At 42.2% G+C, this 27,331-nt stretch overlaps 1 protein-coding gene across 2 annotated transcripts in view; it reads left to right on the forward strand.

Annotated features, from left to right (window-relative positions):
- The window catches only part of LOC132822969 (disks large-associated protein 4-like), a 222,005-nt gene that overhangs the window by 79,662 nt on the left and 115,012 nt on the right, over positions 1-27,331 (forward strand). For both annotated transcript variants that reach the window (XM_060836438.1, XM_060836439.1), the window contains one exon: positions 26,791-26,899. In XM_060836438.1, the coding sequence (XP_060692421.1) occupies positions 26,791-26,899 (109 nt within the window). The remainder of the gene's footprint in view (positions 1-26,790; positions 26,900-27,331) is intronic.

Genomic DNA, 27,331 nt, shown 5'->3' on the forward strand with positions numbered 1-27,331 from the left:
TTAACTTTACTATTAAATGTGGATAGCAATATCTAAGCATAGACTAACAGATGGAAGAACATTTTTCTCTGTTCTAACAAGAACAAGATCTTCACAAGCTAGAAGTTTGGAAATAGATAAATTTTCAATCCAGCAGAAGAAGCTGATGGATTTGGTAGAAGCCAATGAGTATCATGATATGTCTCAATGCCATTACCTGTCCACTGACAAGAATCTGAATACTTAGGCCAAGTCTGAATATACATTGGCAACTGTATAAAAGTATCCTGTCTTATATCATCTGGCTTCTTTTGAATCTCTCAGTGCCATCAATTTCATCAGACATAAATACATATCAGTTGAAACGTTCATCAAATGTTCTATGTACATGTACGTATGTATCATCTTGGATATGCCCATGGCTACATTCTGTAGCTTCTTCAAAATCGTCCAAAGACACTATTGAGGCACCTGTTCTTGCCTACATAAGAGAAGCAACCAAACAGCCCAACTTGATAACAGGATTCACATTTGATTTATACTACCACAGTCCCAGTCAGACTTGTACAGAAATGAACAATCACAGCCTCCTCCACAACCAAAGTCTTTGTCATTGCTTGATTATTGTCAATGGTTACTTTGACATCCTGGCTTCAAGGGGGAGCATCTTGTGATATGAGATTGTATTGCTATTATACTGAGAGACAAAGTCAGTAAGATATTCATACTGGTGTACAGGAACTTTTTGTGAGATATATACATATTATACAAGCAAACAGCATTGGTTCAATCCCTGTTCATGGATGTCTACCTCCTCACCTTCCCACACTCTGGTGGACTTGATACCTTCAAACTATATAGGACCAATTGTCTCTTTCTCTCTTTCTCTCTAAAGAATGGAGATGTTTACGGTCCTACATGGATTATGGTTCCCTACCATACTATATGGAGATTGAGAGGAGAGGACATTTGTAGAAATTTGTTGGTTTGTGTTATAGGAAAAACTTGTCTTCAAGAGTATTTACCTTTAAAGACTCTGTTTACACACAGCACACAATGTTCCAATTCGACCTGGCGAATAGTCTGTTTGGTTTTGGAAGCTCCATTATCAGTTCTATGCTGTAATAAAACAGAATGTGATGAAGAAAACAGATCAGACTGAACACATTAGCTCTCTTTGTTTCTATACAAACTGCTAGACTACCTAAGTATTTCCAGCACTTCCAGTTTTGATTTCAGATTTCCTGCATCTGCAGTATTTTGCTTTCATTTGGTTACTGTCATATCTGTTTTATAACTTGTAGTGTGTTTTATAGTTTTAATTAAACTAACCCATGAAGTTAATCAATCATCATTGAATGATTGATTATTAGAACATAACCATTAATATGACAGCTTGATTCTAGTTCTGGATATATGTCTGGATGCATTATGGAACTTCACCATTAACTTATATCTCATCCTTTACTTAACATACTCATGGAGAAAGTGAGGATTGTAGACGTTGGAGATCAGAGTCAAATGGTGTGGTGCTGGAGTAGTACAGCTGGTCAGGCAGCATCAGAAGAGCAGGAGAGTCAATGTTTTGAGCATAAGCTCTTCATTAGGAACGTGAGGGTGGCCCAAGGGGGCTGAGAGTTAAATGGAAGGGGAGTGGGTGTGGGGGCAAGGTAGCTAGCAATGTGATTGGTAGATGAAGATGGGGGTGATGGTAATAGGTTGGAGTGGATGGTGGAGCAGATAGATGGGAAGGATGATGGACAGGTAGAACAGTTCAGGAGGGTGGTCCCAAATTGGAAGGTTGGAACTGGAATAAGGTGCAGGGAAGGGAAATGAGAAAACTGGTGAAATCGATACTGAGTTCATGAGGTTGGAGGGCCCCAAGGCGAAAGATGAGGTGCTCTTCCTCCAGGTGGCTAGGGTTTGGCGGTGGAGGAGGCCCAGGACTTGCATGTCCTTAGCGGAGTGGGAGGGGGAGTTAAAGTGTTCGGCCATGGGGCGATGGAGTTGTTTAGTACATGTGTCCCAGAGATATTTTCTGAAATGTTCTGCAAGTTGGTGTCCTGTCTCACCAGTGTAAAGGTGACCACATAGAGACCACAAGGACAGAACTCCCCAGTCCTCACCTTCCAACTCATCAACTTTCGGATACAATTCATCATCCTCTGCCATTTCTGTAACCTACAATCAGACCTCACCACCAGAGGCATATTTCCCTCCCATTTCAGCATTCTGCAGAGAATATTCCCTCCATGACTCCCTCATTAGATCCATGCCCCCCGCCCACCAACCCATCCTCCACTCCTGACACCTTCCCTTGCCACTGCAAGAGGTGTAAATTTGAGCTCACACCTCTCCCCTCACCTCCATCCTCATCCGGCAGAGATTTCCCTGCACCTCCAAACATGTCATCTACTGTGTCCATTGCTCTCAATATTGTCCCCTCTACACTGGGGAGACAAGACACCAACTTGCAGATCGTTTTGGAGAACATCTCTGGGACATGCACTAAGCAACCTGACCACTTTAACACCCCTTCCCACTCCACCAACGACATGCAAGATCTGGGCTGCCTCCACTCCCAAATCTTAGCCACCTGATGATTGGAGGAAGAACACCTCATCTTCTGCCTTGGGACCCTCGAACCACACGGAATCAATGTTGATCTCACCAGTTTCCTCATCTCACCTCCCATCAGCTTATCCCAGATCTAAACCTCCAAATTGGCACTGCCGTCTTCAACTGTCCTACCTCTTCACCTTCCTTCTCACCAATCCGCTCCACCCTCCACTCTGACCTATCACCATCACCCCCACCTTCATCCTCCTATTGCACTCCTAGCTATCTTCCCACTAGCCCCACCCCCTCTCATTTATCTCTCAGCTCCCTTGGGCTACCCTCACATTCCTGATGAAGAGCTTATGCTCCTTGGATGCTGTCTGACATGCTGTGCTTTTCCAGAGCCACACTTTTTAACGCTTAACACCTCCAAGACAGGATGTATTTTCCATCACCAGCTCAACCTAATCTATCATAAAGATTGTGTGGCCTTTATCAGTTACCAAATCTTTAACAACTGCTATGCCATTCTTTCAAGCACATCTTACCCCTTAAAATGTTTATTCCTTTTCACCTCACCAGAAATGTCTAGTGAAATGCTTTCCCTTCTTTGCTCTTGAAATGTTTTCTCTAAATGATCCATCATTTCATTAACATTAATCTTCAACTCAACACGCATTAGCTTGTTTCTTATGATTCATTGGCTTCCTGTCTTACCCACATCTTTCGTTTTGTATAAACCTTCCCATATTTATAGCTACTATATTGATTTTGCCAACTTACACAGCCAGTTTAAAATAAGTTTAAAAACTGTGGAGCTGGAGATCTAAAACATAAACAGAAATTGCTGGAGAGAACTCAGCAGATCAGGAAGCAGCTGTGGGAAGAAAACAGAGTTAACAGTTTGAGTCCAGTGACTCAGGATGTCTTGGACTCAAATGATCGGTCCTGGTTTCATTTTTCCATAATGAACTCCCTCCTCAAATCCTTAATTGCTGCGTCTAACACACTCCTGTGAAAAAACAAGGAGCTCAAGGAATTTTGTTTTGTCACTTTGATTGGCTAAATCCACTCAGTTTCCATTGCCACTTCCTGAACTTTCCCTTTCCAAATGATACCTCTTTCCAGATTCCCCTCTTTCTGAGCCAGGAAACAATAACCCAAAACGCCCGAAGCAAGATCACAAAATAAGAGTGGAAGGTGTATTAAATCTGCTCACCTTCTTCTGCACTGCTCCCTCTTCAGCCTCACCATGAAGCCCACACCTTTGCCATTAATTCCATACCACTCCATGGCGACTGCTTCAAATTGAACCTCGTTGCCTGCAATTTCAGTGTACTGTTTGACTGAGAACTGATCTTCCACTTCTATATCCTCTCCTTCACAATGTCTGTCTACTCCTAGCTTTACAATAATGCCTGCACCACTACCCTCTTAGTTCATTTGTTTCTGAAACTCGATTGATGTCATTGTCTGTTCCATACTCAACTGTTCCACTGCTCTTCTGGATGGTCACCCATCCTTTACTTATTGCAATTGTAAGTTTCTCCAAAGCATGACTGCCAAGGTCCCATCCTCTAATCAGTCCTATTCCCTCAGGACCTTAATCCTCACCAATCAACTTGATTCCTGGGTCCTCTGGCATCTCAATTTTGAATTTCTCATTCTTTAATTTGAATTATTTCATGACCTTGCCCAATTGAATTCTGTGACCTTTTTCACCCAATGGATTCTCCTCCAAGTCAACTCTGGCTTTTCCCCTCACCTCCACCTGGTGAACACTTTATTTGGCATCCCGTCAATAACTCCAGAGGATTAAAAACAGTTAATGTGACACACCTGTTCAAAACAAAAAGGGGAAAACAAAAAAGCTGATAAGGGCTGATTAGTCAGGATCGTAGAGTCATAGAGCTAATGTCTATTGTTGGAAATGGATTGGAATCAATTATTAATGAAGTAATAGAAGCACATTTGGAAAATCATAATCTAATGAAGCAGAGTCAGCATGGTTTTGTGAAAGGGAAATTGTGGTCTGACTATTTTATTAGAGTTTTTCAAGGAAGCCTCAAACAGAATGGAAAGAGGAACCAGTGCTGTATTTGGATTTCCAGAAAGCATTCAACAAGGAACCTAGCAACAGATGAAGTCATAAGAGCTCACAGTATTGGAGGTAGTATATTTAAATGGAGAATTGGCTTATGGGCAGGAAACAGCAAGTGAAGATAAGGGGTTATTTTTTCAGTTTGGTGACCACTGGGGTTCTGCAAAGATCAGTGGTGGAACTGCAACTGTTTACAATATGTGGTAATGACTTGGAGGAAGCTAGTGCATGTACTGTAAAAATAATTTGCAGATCACACAAAGGCATGGGGTAAGAGAGATACAGTTTACGGAGAGATATTGTTAGGTTAAGTAAGAGGCAAAAGGCTGACCATTTGGTAGTATAATGTGGGGAAATTTGAAGTTGTTCATTTTGGAAAGGAAAAAAAAAATAAAGGAATTTGTGGAGTGTCGACGAGTTGGCTTTTTGGAGCAGCTTGTGGTGGAGCCCACGAGGGAATGGGAAAAGCCGGATTTAGTGTTGTTCAATGAGACAGATTTGATAAAGGATCTTAAGATGAAGGAGGCCTTAGGAGGCAGTGATCATAATTACTCTGAAATTTGAGAGGGAGAAGATAGAATCAGAGGTAACGGTATTACAGCTGAATAAAGGCAACTACAGATGAATGAGGAAGGAGCTGGGTAGAATTGACTAGGAAAGGAGCCTAGCAGGAAAGATAGTGGAACAATAATGGCAGGAGCTTCTGGGAGTAATTCAAGAGACACACCAGAGATTCATCCCGAGAAAAAAGAAGCATGGTCCAGAGAGGATGAGGGAAGTCCTGGAGAGCATAAAAGCAAAAGAGAAAGCATATAATGTCGCGAAGGGCAGTGGGAAATCAGACGATTGGGAATCTTACAAAGACCAACACAGGGCAACGAAGAAAGAAATATGGAGGGAGAAGATTAAATATGAGCGTAAGCTATCCAGCAATATAAAGGAAGACTGTAAGAGTTCCTTTAGATATATAAAGGGAAAAGAGAGGCAAAAGTGGACAGTGGGCCATTGGAAAATTAGTGGGCGGCACGGTGGCACAGTGGTTAGCACTGCTGCCTCACAGCGCCTGAGATCTGGGTTCAATTCCCGACTCAGGCGACTGACTGTGTGGAGTTTACACGTTCTCCCCGTGTCTGCGTGGGTTTCCTCCGGGTGCTCCGGTTTCCTCCCACAGTCCAAAGATGTGCAGGTTAGGTGAATTGGCCATGCTAAATTGCCCGTAGTGTTAGGTAAGGGGTAAATGTAGGGGTATGGGTGGGTTGCGCTTCGGCGGGTCGGTGTGGACTTGTTGGGCCGAAGGGCCTGTTTCCACACTGTAAGTAATCTAATCTAATCTAATAAAATTATGTTGGAAAGATATTAGTGGGGAAGAAGAAAATGGCAGAAGAACTGAATAATTACTTTGTGATGGCCTCCACATTGGAAGACATGAGTAACATCCCAAAAATTAAAGAGAGTGAGGGGGCATGTCTGAGTATGTGGTCATCACCAAGGAGAAGGTGCTAGAAAGACTTAATGGCCTGAAGGTGGATAAATACCTGGACCAGATGGACTACACCCCAGAGTTCTAAGGGAGATAGCTAAAGAGATTGTGGAGGCATTAATGGTAATCTTTCAGGAATCCCTAGAATTAGGGAGGGTCCCAGAGAAGTAGAAAATTGCTAATGTGACACCCCTGTTTAAAAAAGGAGTAAGGCAAAAGTTGGAAAATTATAGACCGATTAGGTTAACCTCAGTCATGGGTATGATCCTGGAATCCATTGTGAAGGATGAGATTTCAGAATACTTGGAAGCATTTGGTGAAATAGGGCAATGTCAGCATGGTTTCATCAGGGGGAGGCCATGCCTGACAAATCTTCTAGAGTTTTTTAAGGAAGTAATGAGCAGGTTAGAACAAGGAGAACCAATGGATGTTGTCTACCTGGACTTCAAGAAGACCTTTGACAAGGTGCCGCACAGGAGGCTACTGAGTAAGATCGGGTCTCATGGTGTCAGAGGCAAGGTGCTAGCATGGATAGAAGCTTGGCTGTCTGGCAGAAAGCAGAAAGCGGGGATAAAAGGATCCTTCTCAGGATGGCAGCCAGTAATAAGTGGTGTTCCGCAAGGCTCAGGGTTGAGACCACAACTTTTCATTTTATACATTAATGATCTAGATGAAAGAACTGAGTCACTCTGTCTAAGTTTGCAGATGATATAATGATAGGTAGAGGGACAGGTCGCATTGAGGAGGCAGGCTGGAGTGGGATTTGGACAGGTTAGGAGAGTGGGCAAAGTAGTGGCTGATGGAGTACAATGTGGGAAACTGTGAGATCATACACCTTGGTAGGAAGAATGGAAGCATGGAATATTTTCTAAATGGGGAGAAAATTCAGAAGTCTGAAGTCAAAGAGACTTGAGAGTTCTAGTCCAGAATTCTCTCAAGGTAAACTTACAGGTTGGGTCAATAGTTAGGAAGGCAAATGCAATGATGGTTATTGAGAGGATATTTTGAGACAACTTGAATATAAAAGCAGGGATGTACTTCTGAGGCTCTATGAGGCTCTGGTCAGGCCACATTTGGAGTGTCGTGTGCAGTTTTAGGTCCCATATCTCAGGAAGGATGTACTGGAGTGTGTTCAGAGGAGGTTCATGAGAATGGTCCCAGGAATGAAAAGCTTAACATATGAGGAATATTTGAGGACTCTAGTTCTATACTCGATGGAGTTTAGAAGGATGAGGGAGGTTCTAATTGAAACATACAGAATACTGAATGGCCTGGACAGAGTGGATGTTGGGAAGATGTTTCCTTGGGAGGAGAGACTAGGATCCAAGGGCATAGCCTTGAGTAAAGGAAAAACTTTTTAGAACAGAGATAAGGAGAAACTTCTTCACCCGAGAGTGGTAAATATATGGAATTCCTTGCCACAGAAAGCTGTTGAGGCCAGGTCATTGATTATTTTTAAGACTGAGATAGATATGTTCTTGAGTATCCAGGGGGATCAAGGATTACAGCGAGAAAGCAGGAGAAATGTCTCAGTCATGATTGAATGGCAGAGCAGACTTGATGGGCTGAATGGCCTAATTTCTACTCTTATGTCTTAACTTAGACAGAGTCTTAGTTAAATGGAGAAAAACTGCACAAAGTTGCAACACGAAGAGATTTGGAGACATTTGTGCATGAAACACAGAAGCTAGCACACAGGTGCAACAGGTAATCAGGAAGGCTAATGGAGTGTTGGTCCTCATTTCAAGGGGGCTGGAGTATAAGAGTAGTGAGGTCTTCGAGCAACTATACAAGGTGGTGATGAGACCACATATGGAACACTGAGAGCAGTTTTGGTTCACTTATTTAAGAAAAAAACATAATTTCATTAGAGGCAGTTCAGAGAATGTTTACTAGGATGATCCCTGGTATTGAGGGATTGCCTTATGAGCTAAAGCTAAACAGTTTGGAACTCACTGGAGTTTAGAAGGATGAACGATGACTCATTGCAACATTTGGGTTCTGGAGAGGCTTGACAGGTTAAATGCTGAGAGGATGTTTCTCCTAATAGGAGAGTCTAGGACAAGAGGGCATCATCTCAGAATAAAAGGATACCAATTCAAGACTGAGGTGAGGAGGAATTTCCTCTCTCAGAGGGTTATGAATCTTTGGAATGCCTTTCCACAGAGAGCTGCAGTGTCTGAGTCCTTATGTATATTTAAAGTTGCGATAGATTTGGGGTGGCACGGTGGCTCAGTGGTTAGCACTGCTGCCTCACAACACCAGGGAACCAGGTTCAATCCCAACCTTGGGTGACAGTACGTGTGGAGTTTGTTCACTCTCCCTGTGTCTGTGTGGGTTTCCTCCCACAATCCAAGATGTGCAGGTCAGGTGAGTTAGCCATGCTAAATTGCCTGTAGTGTTCAGGGATGTGTAGCTGCATTAGTCAGAGGTAAATGTAGAATAATGGGTTTGGATGGAATACTCTTCAGAGACCTATTTCCACACTGTAGGGATTCTAAGAGATAGATAGATTCTCAATCCATAAGAAAATCAGGATTATGGGGAGCATGTAGGAAAGTGGATGCATAGAAATATTGGATCAGTCATGATCCTATTAAGTGGCAGAGCAGGTTCAAGGGATCTACTTCATCAGTTCTTATGACCTCTTCTTTGGCTTGGCATACACTCTTTTCACAGAATTTGAAGCACCATAATATTACTAGTCTATATTCAAATTACTGTATAAGTACAAGTTGTTGTTTGTACTGATTGGTATTAGTAATATTGCAAGTTTTAAAAGAAGGAAATGTGCATGGCAAGTCGAAAACCACTGTATCATTAGAACCAATTGGAGGTGAATTGAGATGGTATCACTTCAACAAATAAGCTTACAGCAGCTTTTCCTTCTTTACAGCATGTTGTGTCTCCTGTAGGAGTATTATTTCTGCCTTCTTTAAGCACTTGTTACACGGATTAATGGATCAGTCATGAAGAAAGTATTCTACCTTTATCACTCTGTAACCTCAATTTGTGATCACAGCCATTTTGGCATCACCTTGATGCAATTGACATGAAGTAACTGCATCTTAGAAAAATACAATTTGGATTAGCTTTTTTTTTATATTTCTTTCTATTCTTTTCTGCAATATAGCTGGTTGGTGTACTTTCCTTTAACATTGGAAATATTCTGCATGTGCACTCCCTTTAGTAATTAGATCTGCTGACTGAAGCAAATCCCTCAATGAGACTAAAGACAGAAAAGCAACTCCTCACTCTTTTATTAGGTTACTAAGTTATTAATTTTACATAAAATGAGAGTAAAAACTACTGCCCATGATATCACCTATAATAACACAGCATTGCTCAGTATATTACAATTTGCATTTGCTCAACTCCCATCTATAAACCTAACAAGTTCTGTGATCCTGAAAACATCAAGAGAAACAGATAGCCTGAGATGGAGGTCACACAGTTAGAACTTACTTTGAACGATAGTAAGGACACAACAGAAGGCAATAAGATGAGGTACCAGTGAAGTCTCTAATTATCTCTAATTGCCAGTCTTATTTACCTGTTTCCTGCACTGGTCAACTCAGTAGTATTGAAATTCAAATACCTCAGGCTTCAGATCAGTGCCTTTAGGAACTGTGCAGACAGCTTTTTAAGTTGAGAATATCAATGTGTAGGAACTTTCAAATGAATGCTGTAAGTGTATAAAGTGTTGCCGCTTAACTTTCATTAGTTTAACAAGAAATCCTTTATTCAACTTGACTTTATCCAAACATCAGATAAACTAAGAGCTGGATTTTACAGGGAACCATATCCTTTGTTTCCTACCCCAGTTAAAATCCAGGAGAGATTCTGACAGCATATCTGTTGCATTTTAAGACTTGGAGCAGTGTTAGTTGTTTTCAGGCAAAACTCTCATCCCATCCAAGCAGGAAATTCTACCTTTGAGAGCTGCTGGCCAAGTGGTTCCGTAGTTCAAGGAAGTCATGGCCAGTCCTGGGACTACAGGGAATCCCACCAAGCCGAGAAGCCAAGATTAGCCCCGGATGGGGACTTTAGCAAGGAGTGGAGATGGTTGAGAGAGTCATGCTTAAGAGGGAGGAGGAGGATGAAAGAGGCAGTGAGTTTGGTGAGGTACATCCGGTGGACCTAGGGGGCTCACAATGGAGGTCTTCCGCCCTTGATCTGACACCCACCCACGTAGCAAAAGCTGATGAGGTCCCTACATGGAATGAGCTTCCCCCTGCTGTGTGTGGAAATAGAATAGGGCCCACAAATAAGCTTCTGAGGGGCTTCAGTAGGCCGTGGATGGATGTGTTGCTCAATCTTTAGGCAACTTTTTCTTTAAGTCATGAAACAGAATATTCCTTGTTTCTTTTTGTATAACCAGAAGCACAATTAATTCTCCTAGAGGTAGCGTGGTGGCTCACAACACCAAGGATCCAGGTTCAATGCCAGCCTCGGGCAACTGTCTGTGTGGAGTTTGCATATTCTCCCTGTGTCTGTGTGGATTTCCTCCGGGTGCTCCGGTTTCCTCCCATAGTCCAAAGATGTGCAGGTTAGGTGTGTGGGCCATGTTGAATTGTCCATTGTGTTCGGGTGTATGTAGGCTGGGTGGATTAGCCATGGTAATTATGGGGTTAGGGTGGAGGTGGGTTTGGGAGGTGTGTTTGATGAGATGGGCGAAGTAGCCTGTTTCTGCACTGCAGGGATTCTAGAATCAGATTGGGTGATCCATTTTACCTTAAGAATGTCATATCAAAACATCATAATTTTATGAATCCCATAACAAAACTAAGGCCAATTGTAGATCCTAGTTGAAGTCTGCATAATCATTATAGACTAGGAATTAAATAGGCTTTAGGTACAAGGTTTCAGGTGGAAATACATTCTCTGTTTGCCTTTGACTTCACTGCCCCATTCATTTTTTGGTAGGCCTCCCCCCACTATCTCCAATATCAGTAAATGCTTAGTCAAAATGAACAAGTTGCCCCGAAGGGTCTGTTTTGGTGCTGTATGTCTCTTTGACTCTAAGTCTATGACAGCACAGTGCATGCAAATCATGATTCAGGAGAAAGGAATCTAGATAACCCCCAATGATCATATCATTAAGTTTCCTAAATTCTGAATGTGAATGTCATTAATCATTGAAAGGATTAATATGGTCAGGGTCCCTCAACTGATATTAACATACAATTATATTACTAAAAGAGGTTATCTTACCAGTGAAATGTGCTCAGTTAAGCTTTCTTAATTTGAAAGACAAAAAATCTGTATAGCATTTTTACTGTGATGAAGACACCTGTGAATTTCAAAATAATTCTTCATGTTGTCAATTTGTAAGTAGACCAAATGCATGTAAAAACATTCATGCACTGACTAGAGACTACCACCAGGGGTCATGGGGCCGTGGAAAGCAAGGGAGTGCCAATTTGTGAATGTGAATTATTTTAAGGACTTGAGATATGTATAGCTAATAATTGTGCAGCCTTTGTATGCAACAGAATTCCCGTGATTCTGCTACTGGGAAATTTCTGCTGCAGAGACAGTGAACTGACATTCATTTCCAGTCTCCGGAAACCCTCAGCTCTATTTTGCAGGTTTACTAGTTTCACTTGAACATCAGAACAAAAGAAATGGGAACAGGAGTAGATTGTAAAGCCACCTCAAGAATTCAAAACAATTATGGCAGAACTTCCACCATTCCTTTTCTCTTTCCATACTCCCTAATTCTCTAAGAGTCTAAAAATCTGTACATTCAAGCCTTAATTTTGAAAATTTGTAACCCTCTGAAGGAAAAAAATCTGTTCTCATCCCAGTTCTGAATGATCAACTTATTATCCTGAGACAGTACCCCTATATTGTTGATATGCCAACCAGGAAAATGACCTCTCAGCATCTACCCTACCATTCCTATTCAGAATCAGGTATATTTCAATTAGGTTAGTTCTTATTACTAGCTAATTTGGAATATAAACTTCACTTACTCAGTCTGTCATCATAGGACAACTCTTTTATCCCACAGAGCAATCCAGAGCACCTTTACTGTGCCATCTTCATTGCAAGTATGCCTTTCCTTAAGTATGACCATCAAAGCTGCACATTGTGTTCATTGTATGATTGCACCAAAAACCTATGCAATTGTAGCAAGACTTCTTTGTTCTTCTACTCCAGTCCCCTTAAAAAAAGCCTGCCATTTGCTTTCCTTTTGCAAGCTATTTTTGCATTCTAATATTTTGAGTTCCCAAGTCTCTCTGGACATCAACAATGAAAACTTACATGTCTTTATGAAGTATTCAGCTTTTCTATTCTTACTACCTAAGCAAGAAGTCTCACGTTTTCCATGAACTACCACTTTAATTCTCGTTTACTCAAATGTGTACTTCTTTACAATCTCTTTGTACCCTCCTCACAGCTTACCTAGTGTTGTATCATCAACAAAACTGAATACGTTACATTACTCTTGGATTTTTTATTTCAGTAATCAATATTAATTGTAAATCGCACTGAGACTCCAGGACTGATCTTTGCAACATTACTTCCAGACCAGGCAGCATCCTCAGATGCTGCCTGGCCTGCTGTGTTTTTCCAGCACCACATTTTTCAACGCTGGTAATCCAGCATCTGCAGTCCTCACTTTCTCCTAGCATTACTTCCAGCCTGCTGACTTGAAAATACCCCATTCATCCCTCCATTCTGCTTCCTGTCCGTTACAATATTTTCTTTCCATGCTGTAATGACCAGAAATCAAGAACAGAAATCTTGTTTCTTTGTAAACAAAAAATCTATTTATGATTCTCCTGTGTAACCTTTGGTCAACACTGCTGGTTTCTAAGACATGGCTAAATTCAACTAAAACCCTCCAGAAGTTTCTGCAAGTTGAAGCCAGTGAAACAGGGCTAAACTAATCTCTAGCTCCTGCAAACTTGGTCAACCACCTATTGTGACTATAAAGTGCCTAAAGGTCTCCCACAGTGGTTCGCACCACTGCCTCAGTGTTCAGAATCTGGATTTGATTTCTCCCTGAGGTGAATGTCTGTGCAGTGTTTATACATCCTCCCCCTGTCTGTGTGGGCTTTCTCCGGGTGCTCCTGTTTACACCACAGTCCAAAGATGTGCAGGTTAGGAAGATCACAAAAGAATTCCAAATTATTACTGTCCGTTCCTAAAATGGTAACATTTCAATTTAACACTGACTTGAACCAACAGCATCTTTTCATCTTATAATGGGCATTTTTGATAAGGTCAGTCAAAGTACCTCATTTCTCTGAATGGCTTAGCAGAAAGCATCTTGTCAGATATCTGAAATCTGTGCTTATTGAATTGTGTAAGCATACAGTTTTGACTTCTAACTTCAATCACTGTCTTAGGATCATGAGAAGAGAGCTCCAGGCCTTAGCAGATAAAAGGCCTGTTCTCATCTAACACACACACACACACACACACACACACACACACACACACACACACCCCTCCCACAAAAAGAATTGCAACAAGATCGGCCAACAAAAAAAACTCACAATTAGATATTACATTATTGCATACAAAACCACCAGAACTGATACCAACATCTTTCATTTTTTAGAAATTCAGCTTTTGTAACTTTGTTCCCTTTCTCTTCTCTAACTTGTATGCTCGTGCATAAATAAAGTAGTAAAGTCATATCCCTGTGTTTTGAATGTCTTGTTAAGAAACCTCATCTTTGATTTCACCTTAAAGGTTTTTGATGTGGGTTTATTTCAAAATTGGAATCCAAACACCAGAGTTTGGAGAACACTCTTTGACCTATCAATAATGGACAGAAGTGAAAAAAGAAGGGAGTAAATCAAACTATACCTCGCTGTCATGGACTTAAGAGGGGAAGCAATCAAATTTTAAATTCAAACCCAATTCCCCTTTGTCTGTGACAATGCTAATGTATTTCTCCTAACCCCATAGCCTTGTCTAAGTAAAAACGTTTTGAGTAATACTTCATCTTTTGGAAATCAAAGAATTCCACATCTACTGGATCTCCTTTATCCACTCTACTGGTCACATCTTCAAGGAACACTAACAATGTTTAAAAGGTGATTTCTCTTTCATTAAACCATGTTAACTCTCTGTCGGTTGGACTATGATTTTCGAAGTGCATTTTCAGTAATATATTCCAACATTTTCCTTATGACGTTTGTCTTCACAGCTGTATAAGCTTCCTTTTTAAACTAGCAATATCCTTAACTTTCTGAATATGCCACAGATGGATCTTTGCCACAGAATTGTCATTTCTAAATGCAATGTGTATTTTTAATTCTGAATCAATTCTTTAAACATTTACTTACCACTATACCTTTTCATTTCTTTAAGCAGTTTTAACCTTCTACCTGTGTAGTGACATTTTTAAAATTATTTTCAAACCTAATATGCAATTCAGTTGTACTACGATCACTTTCTTTCCATAGCGATTCTTTTATTCTGAGATTACTAATTAATCCTGCCTGAATACATAATACTAGATTTAAAATATTTATTTCAGATCATTAAAAGTTTGTTAGCTTCCACAATATACCCTGTATTCTCCCAGGGAGTTGTCACAATTGCATTCTGGAATCTCTTCTTCCAAACAATGTTTTACCTTGAGATTTGTCAAGGTTATATGAAGGTTGGAGTGCTGCATGATTATTATTAAGCTCTAGTTCCTTCTTGTTTAATGCAATGGTGCAACATTGCTAGAGAGCTGATAAACTACTCCCACCTGCATACTGAGGGTGGTTAGGCAAAGGCTTTTGTGAAGAAGGTGGTTTATGCTGGGAAACAGTTCGACAGACAGTGGTAGCAGTCCAGCGACTCTTTCCATTTGTTATTGCAGGCAATGAAGTTAGCAATTGACTCAAATACGTGGAAAAATAAAACCAAGGCTATTGATGTCTTCAGCTGTTATGCCAGCAAGCATCGCTGCACAGCAAGCAGAACTGGGAACACTCGCCAATGGTGACCTTACAAAGCCCTGGAAAATTAATGCCATTTGTAGCATCATTCCACAAGAAAATAGTGATTTAACACAGACCAAGAATGAAATACTGTGAAGTAATTCTATTCAAGAGAATTGTAATCTAATCACTGCCAGAGAGACCTAAGCAACCACTTTCATGACCTAATGTGTTAATTGCTCTAAAACATTTCACCAAATTAAAATACGAAAATGTAAATTTGTTTACAGTTCATACTGTCAAAAGATGTCACTGTCAGCAGTAAAAGATTTCCTTTCACAAGGCCAACTATGATTAAATTGTGAGTTGATCTAGTCCTTTCAAAAATTTTCATCTGTTCTCACAGGTGCTCATGACTAGATTGTATGAAACTGATAAAACAGAAAATTGTGGAACGGCAAATCAGGGCAGGACTTATCCACTTGATGGTAAGGTCCTGTGGAGTGTTGCTGAACAAAGAGACCTTGAAGTGCAGGTCCATAGTTCCTTGAAAGTAGGGCCACAGTATTGATAGAATAATGAAGAAGGCTTTTGGTATGTTTTCCTTTACTGGTCAGTGCATTGAGTATAGGAGTTGGGAGGTCATGTTATGGCTGGATAGAATATTTGTTAGGCCATTTTTGGAATACTGTGTGCAATTCTGGTCTTACTGTTATAGGAAGGATGTTGTGAAACTTGAAAGGGTTCAGAAAAGAGTTGCAAGGATGTTGGAGCATTTGAACTATAAGGAGGGGCTGATTAGGCTGGGGCTATTTTCCCTGGAGCATCGGAAGCTGAGGGGTGACCTTACAGAGGTTTACAAAATTATGAGGGGCATGGATAGGATAAATAGACATAGTCTTTTCCCTGGGGTGGGGGAAGTCCAAAACTAGAGGGCATAGGTTTAAGCTGAGAGGGGAAAGATATAAAAGAGACGTAAGGGGCAACCTTTTCATGCAAAGGATGGTGCGTGTATGGAATGAGCTTCCAAAGAAACTGGTAGAGGCTGGTACACTTACAACATTTAAAAGGCATCTGGATGGGTATATGAACAGGAAGGGTTTAGAGGGATATGGCCAAATGCTGGCAAATGGACGAGAGTAGGTTAGGATATCTGTTGGATCCTTGGATCTGTTGGACGAGTTGGATCCAAGGGTCTGTTTTCATGCTGTACAGCTCTATGAATGTAAGAGGCATGTGAGGAGAATGCAGTTGTAACACTTATCTGTATTACATATAGATATTCGCAAACATGTGTATTCTTGGTTTTCTTTTAAGATTTCATGAATCGCCTTAAACAGGAAGAACCAACCTGTCGCTGAATGTCATTCTGTCTCACTGAGACAACGCCACATAACAAGAAACATTAACACCACTTAAAAATAGAAAACAAATGCTTTATCATTTTAAAAGATAAGATCTATGATGCGAAATAATAGTTGACTGAATACTGCAATGTTGACATTCAAATGACATTTAAAAACAACTCTTGACTTTTCTCTCCTAATGTAATGCAATCTGAGCCTTCATTATGTTCAAGCTCAAAACTGATCCAAACTATCTCGGTGAATAGCTAACATTTATCTTTCGAAATTTATCACTCAAGATTTTCCCTGAGTCTTCCTTCAGGCCCTAGCCAATAGGAGACAATGTTGACAATACCTCTTCCACAGAAGAAAAAGTTTACAATTTCATTGAATATCTAAAGCTAATAACTGCCTTGATTTATGTCTGAATGTCCCTTTCCATTTCATAAGCAGATTGAATTGTTGCAGATTGCGCACAGAAAATCCCTGTAGCTTTTTTTTAGGTTCTAAGTAAGGCCTGTCAGCAATTCCTGCATTAATAATTTAAGAAGAACATTTGGCAGATCTGCTCCTGATAATTAATTTTCTGTATTTATTTCATTCTTTTATGAACTCTCTGTTTCAGTCATTTACAAATCTTATGAGCATGGAAATAAAACCCAATTAAATTAATAAAACATTCAGTGCTGCTATTACTACATTTGATGACGTTCAGTATCACATTCTCCAAATTCTTCTACCTGAAGCAAATATTTTAATAGAAACACCACATCAACTGTCATGTTGCATCATGGAACTTTGTATTTTAGGTAGAGGAAATGGCACTTACCAAGGATGCATTTTCTCAACAGATTAAATTCTGAATTTTAGCTATTTTAATTTTTGTGAGTATTTTGATACCTCTGTTGGAGGGTCTTTCATTATAATCAAAGACAATCAATTTTCCTCTAACAGCTGACGTTCAGTGGTTCTGAAAGTACAACAATGAGCTTTCATAAATCACTGGGCATTCAACAGCAGCTGAAAGAAAATCTGTTGAACCCAGGCAATGCATGCTTAAGACAAAGGTCACTCTTTGTTGACATATGCCACACCTTGCTCATGTTTTTGTGTCTCACATAATAAACCATTAAACAGGTTTTAAAGTGAATGCTTTCTGCTTACTAACAACAATCACTAACTGTTCGCCAAATGTTAGCTTCCTTCCAGTATACACTTTTGTAAAGTCTTTTCAGAGGAGTTCATTGCTGCTGTTATAATATTAAAAATAAATTACAAGAGAGATAAAGTCCATTTTACCCTGTTTTTCCTCTGTCTATGCTTTAATTCTATATTAACATTTTGTTCCAATAGTTCTGTATTATTTTCCCTTCATCCTCCTATGTAGCCAATTCACTATTAGCCCTGATTTCCTGCAAAGCCTCACTGTTCAAGGGAACAGTACACCATTAAGACTGTTTTAATCTTTTGTCAAAATGCAAAAATCACCTGTCTGTTGTGTATGTTCTAGGGGTTGAAAGATCATTCTTGAAGTGGAGGGAAATTGAAACTCTATGCAACTTGCATGATGCCAGTACTTCAAGGCATTACACCACTGTGCTGTCCATGAGCTGCATTTTAATGTGAAACAGAATGATGCAAGATATGACAATAGACTTGTAAAATATAATCGCAACAAAGTCAGATATATTCTCATTTTTTCACAAACATATGTAGGAAATGACAAAAACAGAAATCGTTCGAAAAGCTCAGTGGGTTTGCAGCATCTGTGGAGGGAAATCGGAACTGAGGAAGGGTCACTGGATCCAAAATGTTAACTCTGATTTCTCTCCACAGGTGCTGCCAGACCTGCTGACCTTTTCCAGTAGAGAAAGAGAAGGAGAACAAGAGCTAACAGTACTTATTCCTGGAAATTTTATAAATGCTAAAACAGCCTTTTCAGTGTTTGCCACAGTAGCGCTATATGACTAAATAGCCCAGTAAAATAATGGGTAAAAAATGAGGTCTGCAGATGCTGGAGATCACAGCTGCAAATGTGTTGCTGGTCAAAGCACAGCAGGCCAGGCAGCATCTCAGGAATAGAGAATTCGACGTTTCGAGCATAAGCCCTTCATCAGGAATAAGAGAGAGTAGCCAAGCAGGCTAAGATAAAAGGTAGGGAGGAGGGACTAGGGGGAGGGGCGATGGAGGTGGGATAGGTGGAAGGAGGTCAAGGTGAGGGTGATAGGCCGGAGTGGGGTGGGGGCGGAGAGGTCAGGAAGAGGATTGCAGGTTAGGAGGGCGGTGCTGAGTTGAGGGAACCGACTGAGACAAGGTGGGGGGAGGGGAAATGAGGAAACTGGAGAAATCTGAATTCATACCTTGTGGTTGGAGGGTTCCCAGGCGGAAGATGAGGCGCTCCTCCTCCAGCCGTCGTGTTGTTATGTTCTGCCGGTGGAGGAGTCCAAGGACCTGCATGTCCTCGGTGGAGTGGGAGGGAGAGTTAAAGTGTTGAGCCACGGGGTGATTGGGTTGGTTGGTTCGGGCGGCCCGGAGGTGTTCTCTGAAGCGTTCCGCAAGTAAGCGGCCTGTCTCACCAATATAGAGGAGGCCACATCGGGTGCAGCGGATGCAATAGATGATGTGTGTGGAGGTACAGGTGAACTTGTGGCGGATATGGAAGGATCCCTTGGGGCCTTGGAGGGAAGTGAGTGTGGAGGTGTGGGCGCAAGTTTTACATTGCCTCACCTTCATTCCCCTACGCCCTCGGATTAATGAGTTCAACACGCGGCGAGATATTGAACAATTCTTCCGCCGCCTTCGCCTCCGTGCCTACTTTCACAACCAAGACTCCCGCCCACCCTCTGACGACCCCTTCTACCGCCTCCAACACACCCCATCCACCTGGACACCCCGTGCTGGCCTCCTACCCGCCCTCGACCTCTTTATAGCCAACTGCCGCCGTGACATTAACCGACTCAACCTGTCCACCCCTCTCACCCACTCCAACCTCTCACCCTCAGAACGTGCAGCCCTCCACTCCCTCCGCTCCAATCCCAACCTCACCATCAAACCCGCAGACAAGGGAGGCGCGGTGGTAGTTTGGCGCACTGACCTGTATACCACTGAAGCCAAACGCCAGCTCGCGGACGCCTCCTCTTATCGCCCCCTTGACCACGACCCCACCTCCCACCACCAAACCATCATCTCCCAGACCATCCAGGACCTCATCACCTCAGGGGATCTCCCATCCACCGCCTCCAACCTCATAGTCCCACAACCCCGCACCGCCCGTTTCTACCTCCTGCCCAAAATCCACAAACCTGCCTGCCCCGGCCGACCCATTGTCTCAGCCTGCTCCTGCCCCACCGAACTCATCTCCCAATACCTCGACACGGTCCTGTCCCCTTTAGTCCAAGAACTCCCCACCTACGTTCGGGACACCACCCACGCCCTCCACCTCCTCCAGGATTTTCGCTTCCCCAGTCCCCAACGCCTTATTTTCACTATGGACATCCAGTCCCTGTACACCTCCATCCCCCATCACGAAGGACTCAAAGCCCTCCGCTTCTTCCTTTCCCGCCGCACCAACCAGGACCCTTCCACTGACACCCTCCTTCGACTGACTGAACTGGTCCTCACGCTGAATAACTTCTCTTTTCAATCCTCCCACTTCCTCCAAACTAAAGGAGTTGCCATGGGCACCCGCATGGGCCCCAGCTATGCCTGCCTCTTCGTAGGATATGTGGAACAGTCCATCTTCCGCAACTACACTGGCACCACCCCCCACCTTTTCCTCCGCTACATCGATGACTGTATCGGCGCTGCCTCGTGCTCCCACGAGGAGGTTGAACAGTTCATCAACTTTACTAACACCTTCCATCCCGACCTGAAATTCACCTGGACTGTCTCAGACTCCTCCCTCCCCTTCCTAGACCTTTCCATCTCTATCTCGAGCGACCAACTCAACACAGATATCTATTATAAACCGACTGACTCCCACAGCTACCTGGACTACACCTCCTCCCACCCTGCCCCCTGTAAAAACGCCATCCCATATTCCCAATTCCTTCGTCTCCACCGCATCTGCTCCCAGGAGGACCAATTCCAACACCGCACAGCCCAGATGGCCTCCTTCTTCAAGGACCGCAGATTCCCCCCAGACGTGATCGACGATGCCCTCCACCGCATCTCCTCCACTTCCCGCTCCTCCGCCCTTGAGCCCCGCTCCTCCAACCGCCACCAAGACAGAACCCCACTGGTTCTCACCTACCACCCCACCAACCTCCGCATACAACGTATCATCCGCCGCCATTTCCGCCACCTCCAAACGGACCCCACCACCAGGGATATATTTCCCTCCCCTCCCTTATCAGCGTTCCGCAAGGACCACTCCCTTCGTGACTCCCTCGTCAGATCCACACCCCCCACCAACCCAACCTCCACCCCCGGCACCTTCCCCTGCAACCGCAGGAAATGTAAAACTTGCGCCCACACCTCCACACTCACTTCCCTCCAAGGCCCCAAGGGATCCTTCCATATCCGCCACAAGTTCACCTGTACCTCCACACACATCATCTATTGCATCCGCTGCACCCGATGTGGCCTCCTCTATATTGGTGAGACAGGCCGCTTACTTGCGGAATGCTTCAGAGAACACCTCCGGGCCGCCCGAACCAACCAACCCAATCACCCCGTGGCTCAACACTTTAACTCTCCCTCCCACTCCACCGAGGACATGCAGGTCCTTGGACTCCTCCACCGGCAGAACATAACAACACGACGGCTGGAGGAGGAGCGCCTCATCTTCCGCCTGGGAACCCTCCAACCACAAGGTATGAATTCAGATTTCTCCAGTTTCCTCATTTCCCCTCCCCCCACCTTGTCTCAGTCGGTTCCCTCAACTCAGCACCGCCCTCCTAACCTGCAATCCTCTTCCTGACCTCTCCGCCCCCACCCCACTCCGGCCTATCACCCTCACCTTGACCTCCTTCCACCTATCCCACCTCCATCACCCCTCCCCCTAGTCCCTCCTCCCTACCTTTTATCTTAGCCTGCTTGGTTACTCTCTCTTATTCCTGATGAAGGGCTTATGCTCGAAACGTCGAATTCTCTATTCCTGAGATGCTGCCTGGCCTGCTGTGCTTTGACCAGCAACACATTTGCAGCAGTAAAATAATGAAGCAATTTTGGTATCAACATTGTTTTGCAGCCAGATATGTTGCCACTCTAATTACGGCATATAGGCTTTTCCCTGGAACTGTGGTGCTGGAAAAGCATAGCAGGTCAGGCAGCATCTGAGGAGGAGGAGAATCTTTTGGGCGAAAGCCCTTCATCAGAAATTGTTGGAAAAGCTCAGCAGGTCTGGCAGCACCTATGGAGAGAAATCAGAGTTAACAGAGTTGTGGGTGGCACAGTGGCACAGTGGTTAGCACTGCTGCCTCACAGTGCCATAGACCTGGGTTCAATTCCCGACTCAGGCGACTGACTGTGTGGAGTTTGCACATTCCCCCCTGTATCTGCGTGGATTTTCTCTGGGTTTCCTCCCACAGTCCAAAGATGTGCTAGTAAATTGCCTGTAGCGTTAGGTAAAGGGGTAAATGTAGGGGAATGGGTGGGCTGCGGGTCGGTGTGGACTTGTTGGTCCAAAGGGCCTGTTTCCACACTGTAAGTAATCTAATCTAACACTTTGGGTCCAGTGACCCTTTCTCAGTTCTGATTTCTCTCACAGATGCTGCCAGATCTGCTGAGTTTTTCCAACAATTCCTGATGAAGGGCTTTTGCCCGAAATATCCAATCTCCTTCTCCTCAGATGCTGCATGACCTGCTATGCTTTTCCACCACCATAGCCTCGACTCTGATCTCCAGCATCTACAGCCCTCATTTTCTCCCTTTTTCCTGGATCTGCCAGGTTACTTCAAGAAAGCAAATATTTTGAGGTTTGCATCCGATGTTCATTCTCCTCTTTTTCTAATACTTGCCAGCAACTTGTTCTATTCAACCTGCTATAGGAGCAGTGTGGACCTGAAAATTTGTGCGTTCCTATATTGTTCTGATGTCCTCTCCTCTTTTGATTAGCTCACCTTGTTCTAGCAACATTCCCTATCCTAAAATATTGTTATTGAGTCCCTCCCTCAGCTTTTACATTGGACAGCAGTTTACCCCCAGTGATTACGACTTCTATCTCATCACATTTTATCTTCTTGTTGTGGTTCTATTCGCCGAGCTGGGAATTTGTGTTGCAGATGTTTCGTCCCCTGTCTAGGTGACATCCTCAGTGCTTGGGAGCCTCCTGTGAAGCACTTCTGTGATCCTTCCTCCGGCATTTGTAGTGGTTTGAATCTGCCGCTTCTGGTTGTCAGTTCCAGCTGTCCGCTGCAGTGGCCGGTATATTGAGTCCAGGTCGATGTGCTTGTTGGTTGATTCAGTGGATGAGTGCCATGCCTCTAGGAATTCCCTGGCTGTTTTCTGTTTGGCTTGTCCTATAGTAGTAATGTTGTCCCAGTCAAACTCATGTTGCTTGTCAACTGTGTGTGTGGCTACTAAGGATAGCTGGTCGTGTTGTTTTGTGGCTAGTTGGTGTTCATGGATGCGGATCGTTAGCTGTCTTCCTGTTTGTACTATGTAGTGTTTTGTGCAGTCCTTGCATGGGATTTTGTACACGACATTGGTTTTGCTCATGCTGGGTATCGGGTCCTTTGTCCTGGTGAGCTGTTGTCTGAGAGTGGCAGTTGATTTGTGTGCTGTTATGAGTCCTACTGGTCCCAGCTCGGCGAACAGAACCACAACAATGAGCACCTAAGCTACAAATCTTCGCACAAACCTTGATTTTATCTTCTCTTTCCTGATAATGATGTTTTTCAAGTCCTCCTTAAACTCTTGTCCCATTATTCACAGCAAGCTATCTATCTTCGGGTAAAAAATGAGGTCTGCAGATGCTGGAGATCACAGTTGAAAATGTGTTGCTGGTTAAAGCACAGCAGGTTAGGCAGCATCCAAGGAATAGGAAATTCGACATTTCGGGCATAAGCCCTTCATCAGCCCTTCCTGATGAAGGGCTTATGCCCGAAACGTCGAATTTCCTATTCCTTGGATGCTGCCTAACCTGCTGTGCTTTAACCAGCAACACATTTTCAAGCTATCTATCTTGCCTGGCATTAATTCCCATGGTCTTGACCATAAACAAAGCCATCTCCAAGCATTGTCCTGTTAGTCCAGTTTGTAGTCCAACAGGTTGAGCTCTCAGAGCGCTGCTTCTTTGTCAGGTAGCTAGTGGGCCAGGATCATAGGACACAGAATTTACAGTGAAAGATCAAAGTGTCATTTCAAAGATACAAGAATCAATCCAACAACAGGAGAAAAGATTACGGATTGGTTGGTAAAACAAGTCTCATTAGTTGAGGCGTGGCCATAAAGAGAAGAACAAAGAACAATAGACTCCCAAGCACCAGCTAATTCAAAAAGAAAGGCACAAGGCTTGAACATATTACTTTTGTGTTAGAGAACAGGTTCATGAATGTTAAACACTGGCGCAGGCTAGTTTCTTAAAATGCATTCACGTGATGTGAGTGTCACTGACTAGGCCAGCATTTATTGACCATCCCTAATTGGACAGAGGGCAGATAAAAGTCAACCACATTTCTGTGGGCCTCGAATCGTATATAGACCAAACCAGACCAGGTGAGGACACCAGTTTCCTTCGATCAAAGACATCAGTGAACCAGATGGGTTTTTTTTCAGCAATCAACAATGGTTTCATTGCTCACCATTAGACGCTCAATTCCAGATTTTTATTAAATTCAAATTCCACCATCTGCCATGCTAGGATGCAAATCCATCTCCCCAGAACATACTTGGGTCTCTGGCTTAATAGTCTAGTGACAATACCATGATAAAATGAAGAACTGTATGGTGGACATCTGAAACAAAAAGTGCTAGAGAAACTCAACAGGTCTGGCAGCATTCTTTGGAGAGACAAAACAGAGTTGATGTTTTGAGTCCAGTGACCCTTTGATAGAAAACATGCCCCAGACCCACAAGTACACCCTACCCCCAAACTCTGTTTCTCCAACACAGGCTTCTTGCATCCCTTACTCCCTTCATACTGCCATTGGTAACATCTGGACCACGTTTTCTGAAATTTCCTCTCTAATCCTCCCCATCTCCCTCTTTTCCTTTAAGAATTTCACAAAAACCTGTTCTCCGCTTCATCATTTGGCCACCTTTTTCCTATTTTCTCCTTCATTGGTTCAATATCTGTTCTCATCATTAAAATACAATATGAGTGCAAGGAGTTGTTGTTGCAAACAGTTTTCAGATTATCTACTTCCAAAGTTTATAACAAGTGCAATTTTTTCTGTCTAAGTGTTCTGGGTAATCTGCTAACTCTATTTCATGTTATGCTTGTCTGGTACAAACAATTTGTTTGAGGTGGAATGAAGCCCATTTATGTTAAAGCTCATGTTATCACTAGTTCAGCTTTTTTACAAATAATTATATCCTGGTTCATTAATGGTCCATTAATGGATCATTTGTTGGTTTCCCATTTCATGAAGATATCTGGCCTTGACTCACTTGCAATTCTAAACTGTAGTTTTACAGAAATCATGATTGACGCATGCAAAGCTATGAGTTCCTGTGGTTTAAATCCTCTCCCTGTAGAATGAATTGCTGATTGCTCTTGTTCCAGCATGTGGGTCCTTATTATTACTAACTGTGTTTTGTGTAGCTCATGCTGATGACTCTGCCTGATTTCTTACACAAGGTAACCTCTAATTTTCATTTACGATTTGCGATGTTACTTCTCCACCTCACAAAATCAGTTATCAGCTCCATTACTTAGATACTTACAGGCCTTTACAGCTTATTTTAAATGCGCAGAACATTTACATAAATCATGAAATTTAATATCCCATGCAACTAAAATATTAAAGTTACGATGGTTAAATACATGATAGGATGCATTCATCATTGTTACTGATCTGTGGAACCAATCCCAGAGATCGTGTTTGATACTGTCATATTCTAGGTTTTGCTTAATCACATGCCAATTAGCATAATTTGCAAAGCTGTCCTTAATAGTAATTCTCACACATTCTTGAAACAGTAATTGGATCTGTTGATTTCACTATAAACACAAAAGATCCATCCTGTATATCTTGACTCACTTGCAATTCTAAACTGTAGTTTTACAGAAATAATGACTGACTCATGTAAATCTATGATTTCCTGTGCTTTAAATCCTCCCCCTGTAGAATGAATTGCTGATTGCTCTTGTTTCAGCATGTAGGTGATGAAACTTTGTTAAATGGACTCCTCAGCCCATTCCCCTTCTTATTCCTCTCTGCTCTTACGCTGAATGGGCAATGCAGAACAAAGAAAAAAGTGACCATATGGACGTGGCTTCCCCATTTTTCAAATGAAACCATTCTCTCTCTACCACTCTGCCTGCTCTCCATCTCCATCGGTTCTCATAGGAATTTCTGTTAGAATCCAGATGTTGGTTGCAGCTAAATACTGCAGTAAAAATCACAACAATGTGAAACTAAGGTACTTTGACTTCTGGCTTTATCATGATTGTACCATGACACGATGGTGTGATGCTGCTGCTTGGAACATTCAATGTGTTCACATTGTATCATAAAGCTCAAGATTAAACTATTATCATGTTATATTTTCTGACCTCAAACTTAGAAAAGTTTGCAAGTTTTAATCAGACAAATGTAAAATGTGCCTTTGCACCACAATCCAACTATTTGTACAATAACACAACAGTTACAGAATTACTGTTATTCAAGGAAACATTTAAAGGGCTTTTTTTTTCATTCAGAATGAAAATACCACAGCAATTCATGTTCTTTTCTGTAAATATACTGTATTTTCTAAAGGGTCCATTTCGTTTTTGAAGTATTTTTTGCTACATGACTTGGTGAAGCTGATGTGTCACATGCTGCTCTAAATAGAATTTAAACATATGTTGTTACTGTCTAGAAGTTGAGTTAATTGCGTGACCCTAAGAATACACAAGATGACATAAACTCAGCATAAGCTCTGCTTCTGATGCATTCTAAGTGCATCTGTAAGAATCAACTGTTATAGAACTAGGTTGCCTGAAATAAACAGTTTAAATGTGCATTTTCCTTTTACGTTTCAATGACCTATGCATATCTGAATTCTTATGCTTGAAACTGGTGGAATTGGATGAAGAGGTGTAGGAAAGTATCGTGCTGACCATAAACATGATCACGGAACAGTTGAGCTGAATGGTCTTTTTCTGGGTTGTATATTCAACATAATTCTGTGTAATTCTCAAATTATATCATTCTGAGAAAAATGTTAAAAATGTGAATGAGTACATTGAATGCTCATGTGTTTTAATGAACAATCTTCAATACAATCTTTATTGTACAGCCACAGCTATCTTGCATCAGTGAGTGAATCCATCCACAGGAGTCTTGATTGTCTGGATACAGCAGAACTGAATTCACCCAGCTTTCATGGATGGCATGAGGACTACATGGGAAGTTCAGACACTCTCAAATCCAACCCGATTAACCAGGTGTGTATAATTTTGGTCTCTTGACATAAACAATGCCATTTAGGCGGTCTTTGGATATCACAAAATAAACTAAAACAACAAGAAAAATCGACTGATTTTGCAGCTAGTTAGTTAAATATCCTAGAAGATTCCAATGACCAAATCATTGGTTTCAAAATTGTGGAGGTCAGGGAAGGGGGAAGAATTTCATGCAATAACATTAAAAAGTAACCCATAAGAGCCACATAATGGGGATTATGTGCTTTTTCAACTGGTTCCTGGAAATAAAATACCAAATGTTTTTCTTACTTTAATCGGGTACATATTATCAGACCAGGGTCCATGCAGTTTAGGTGCATGATAATGCAATTATGAGTAAATACTACTGCTACAAAACAATCAATGCTTAACATTCATTGGTCAAAATCCTAGAACTCCCTTCTTAATGTCATT

The sequence above is a fragment of the Hemiscyllium ocellatum genome, chromosome 15, assembly GCF_020745735.1.
Source record: "Hemiscyllium ocellatum isolate sHemOce1 chromosome 15, sHemOce1.pat.X.cur, whole genome shotgun sequence".
NCBI classification, from domain to species: Eukaryota; Metazoa; Chordata; class Chondrichthyes; order Orectolobiformes; family Hemiscylliidae; genus Hemiscyllium; species Hemiscyllium ocellatum.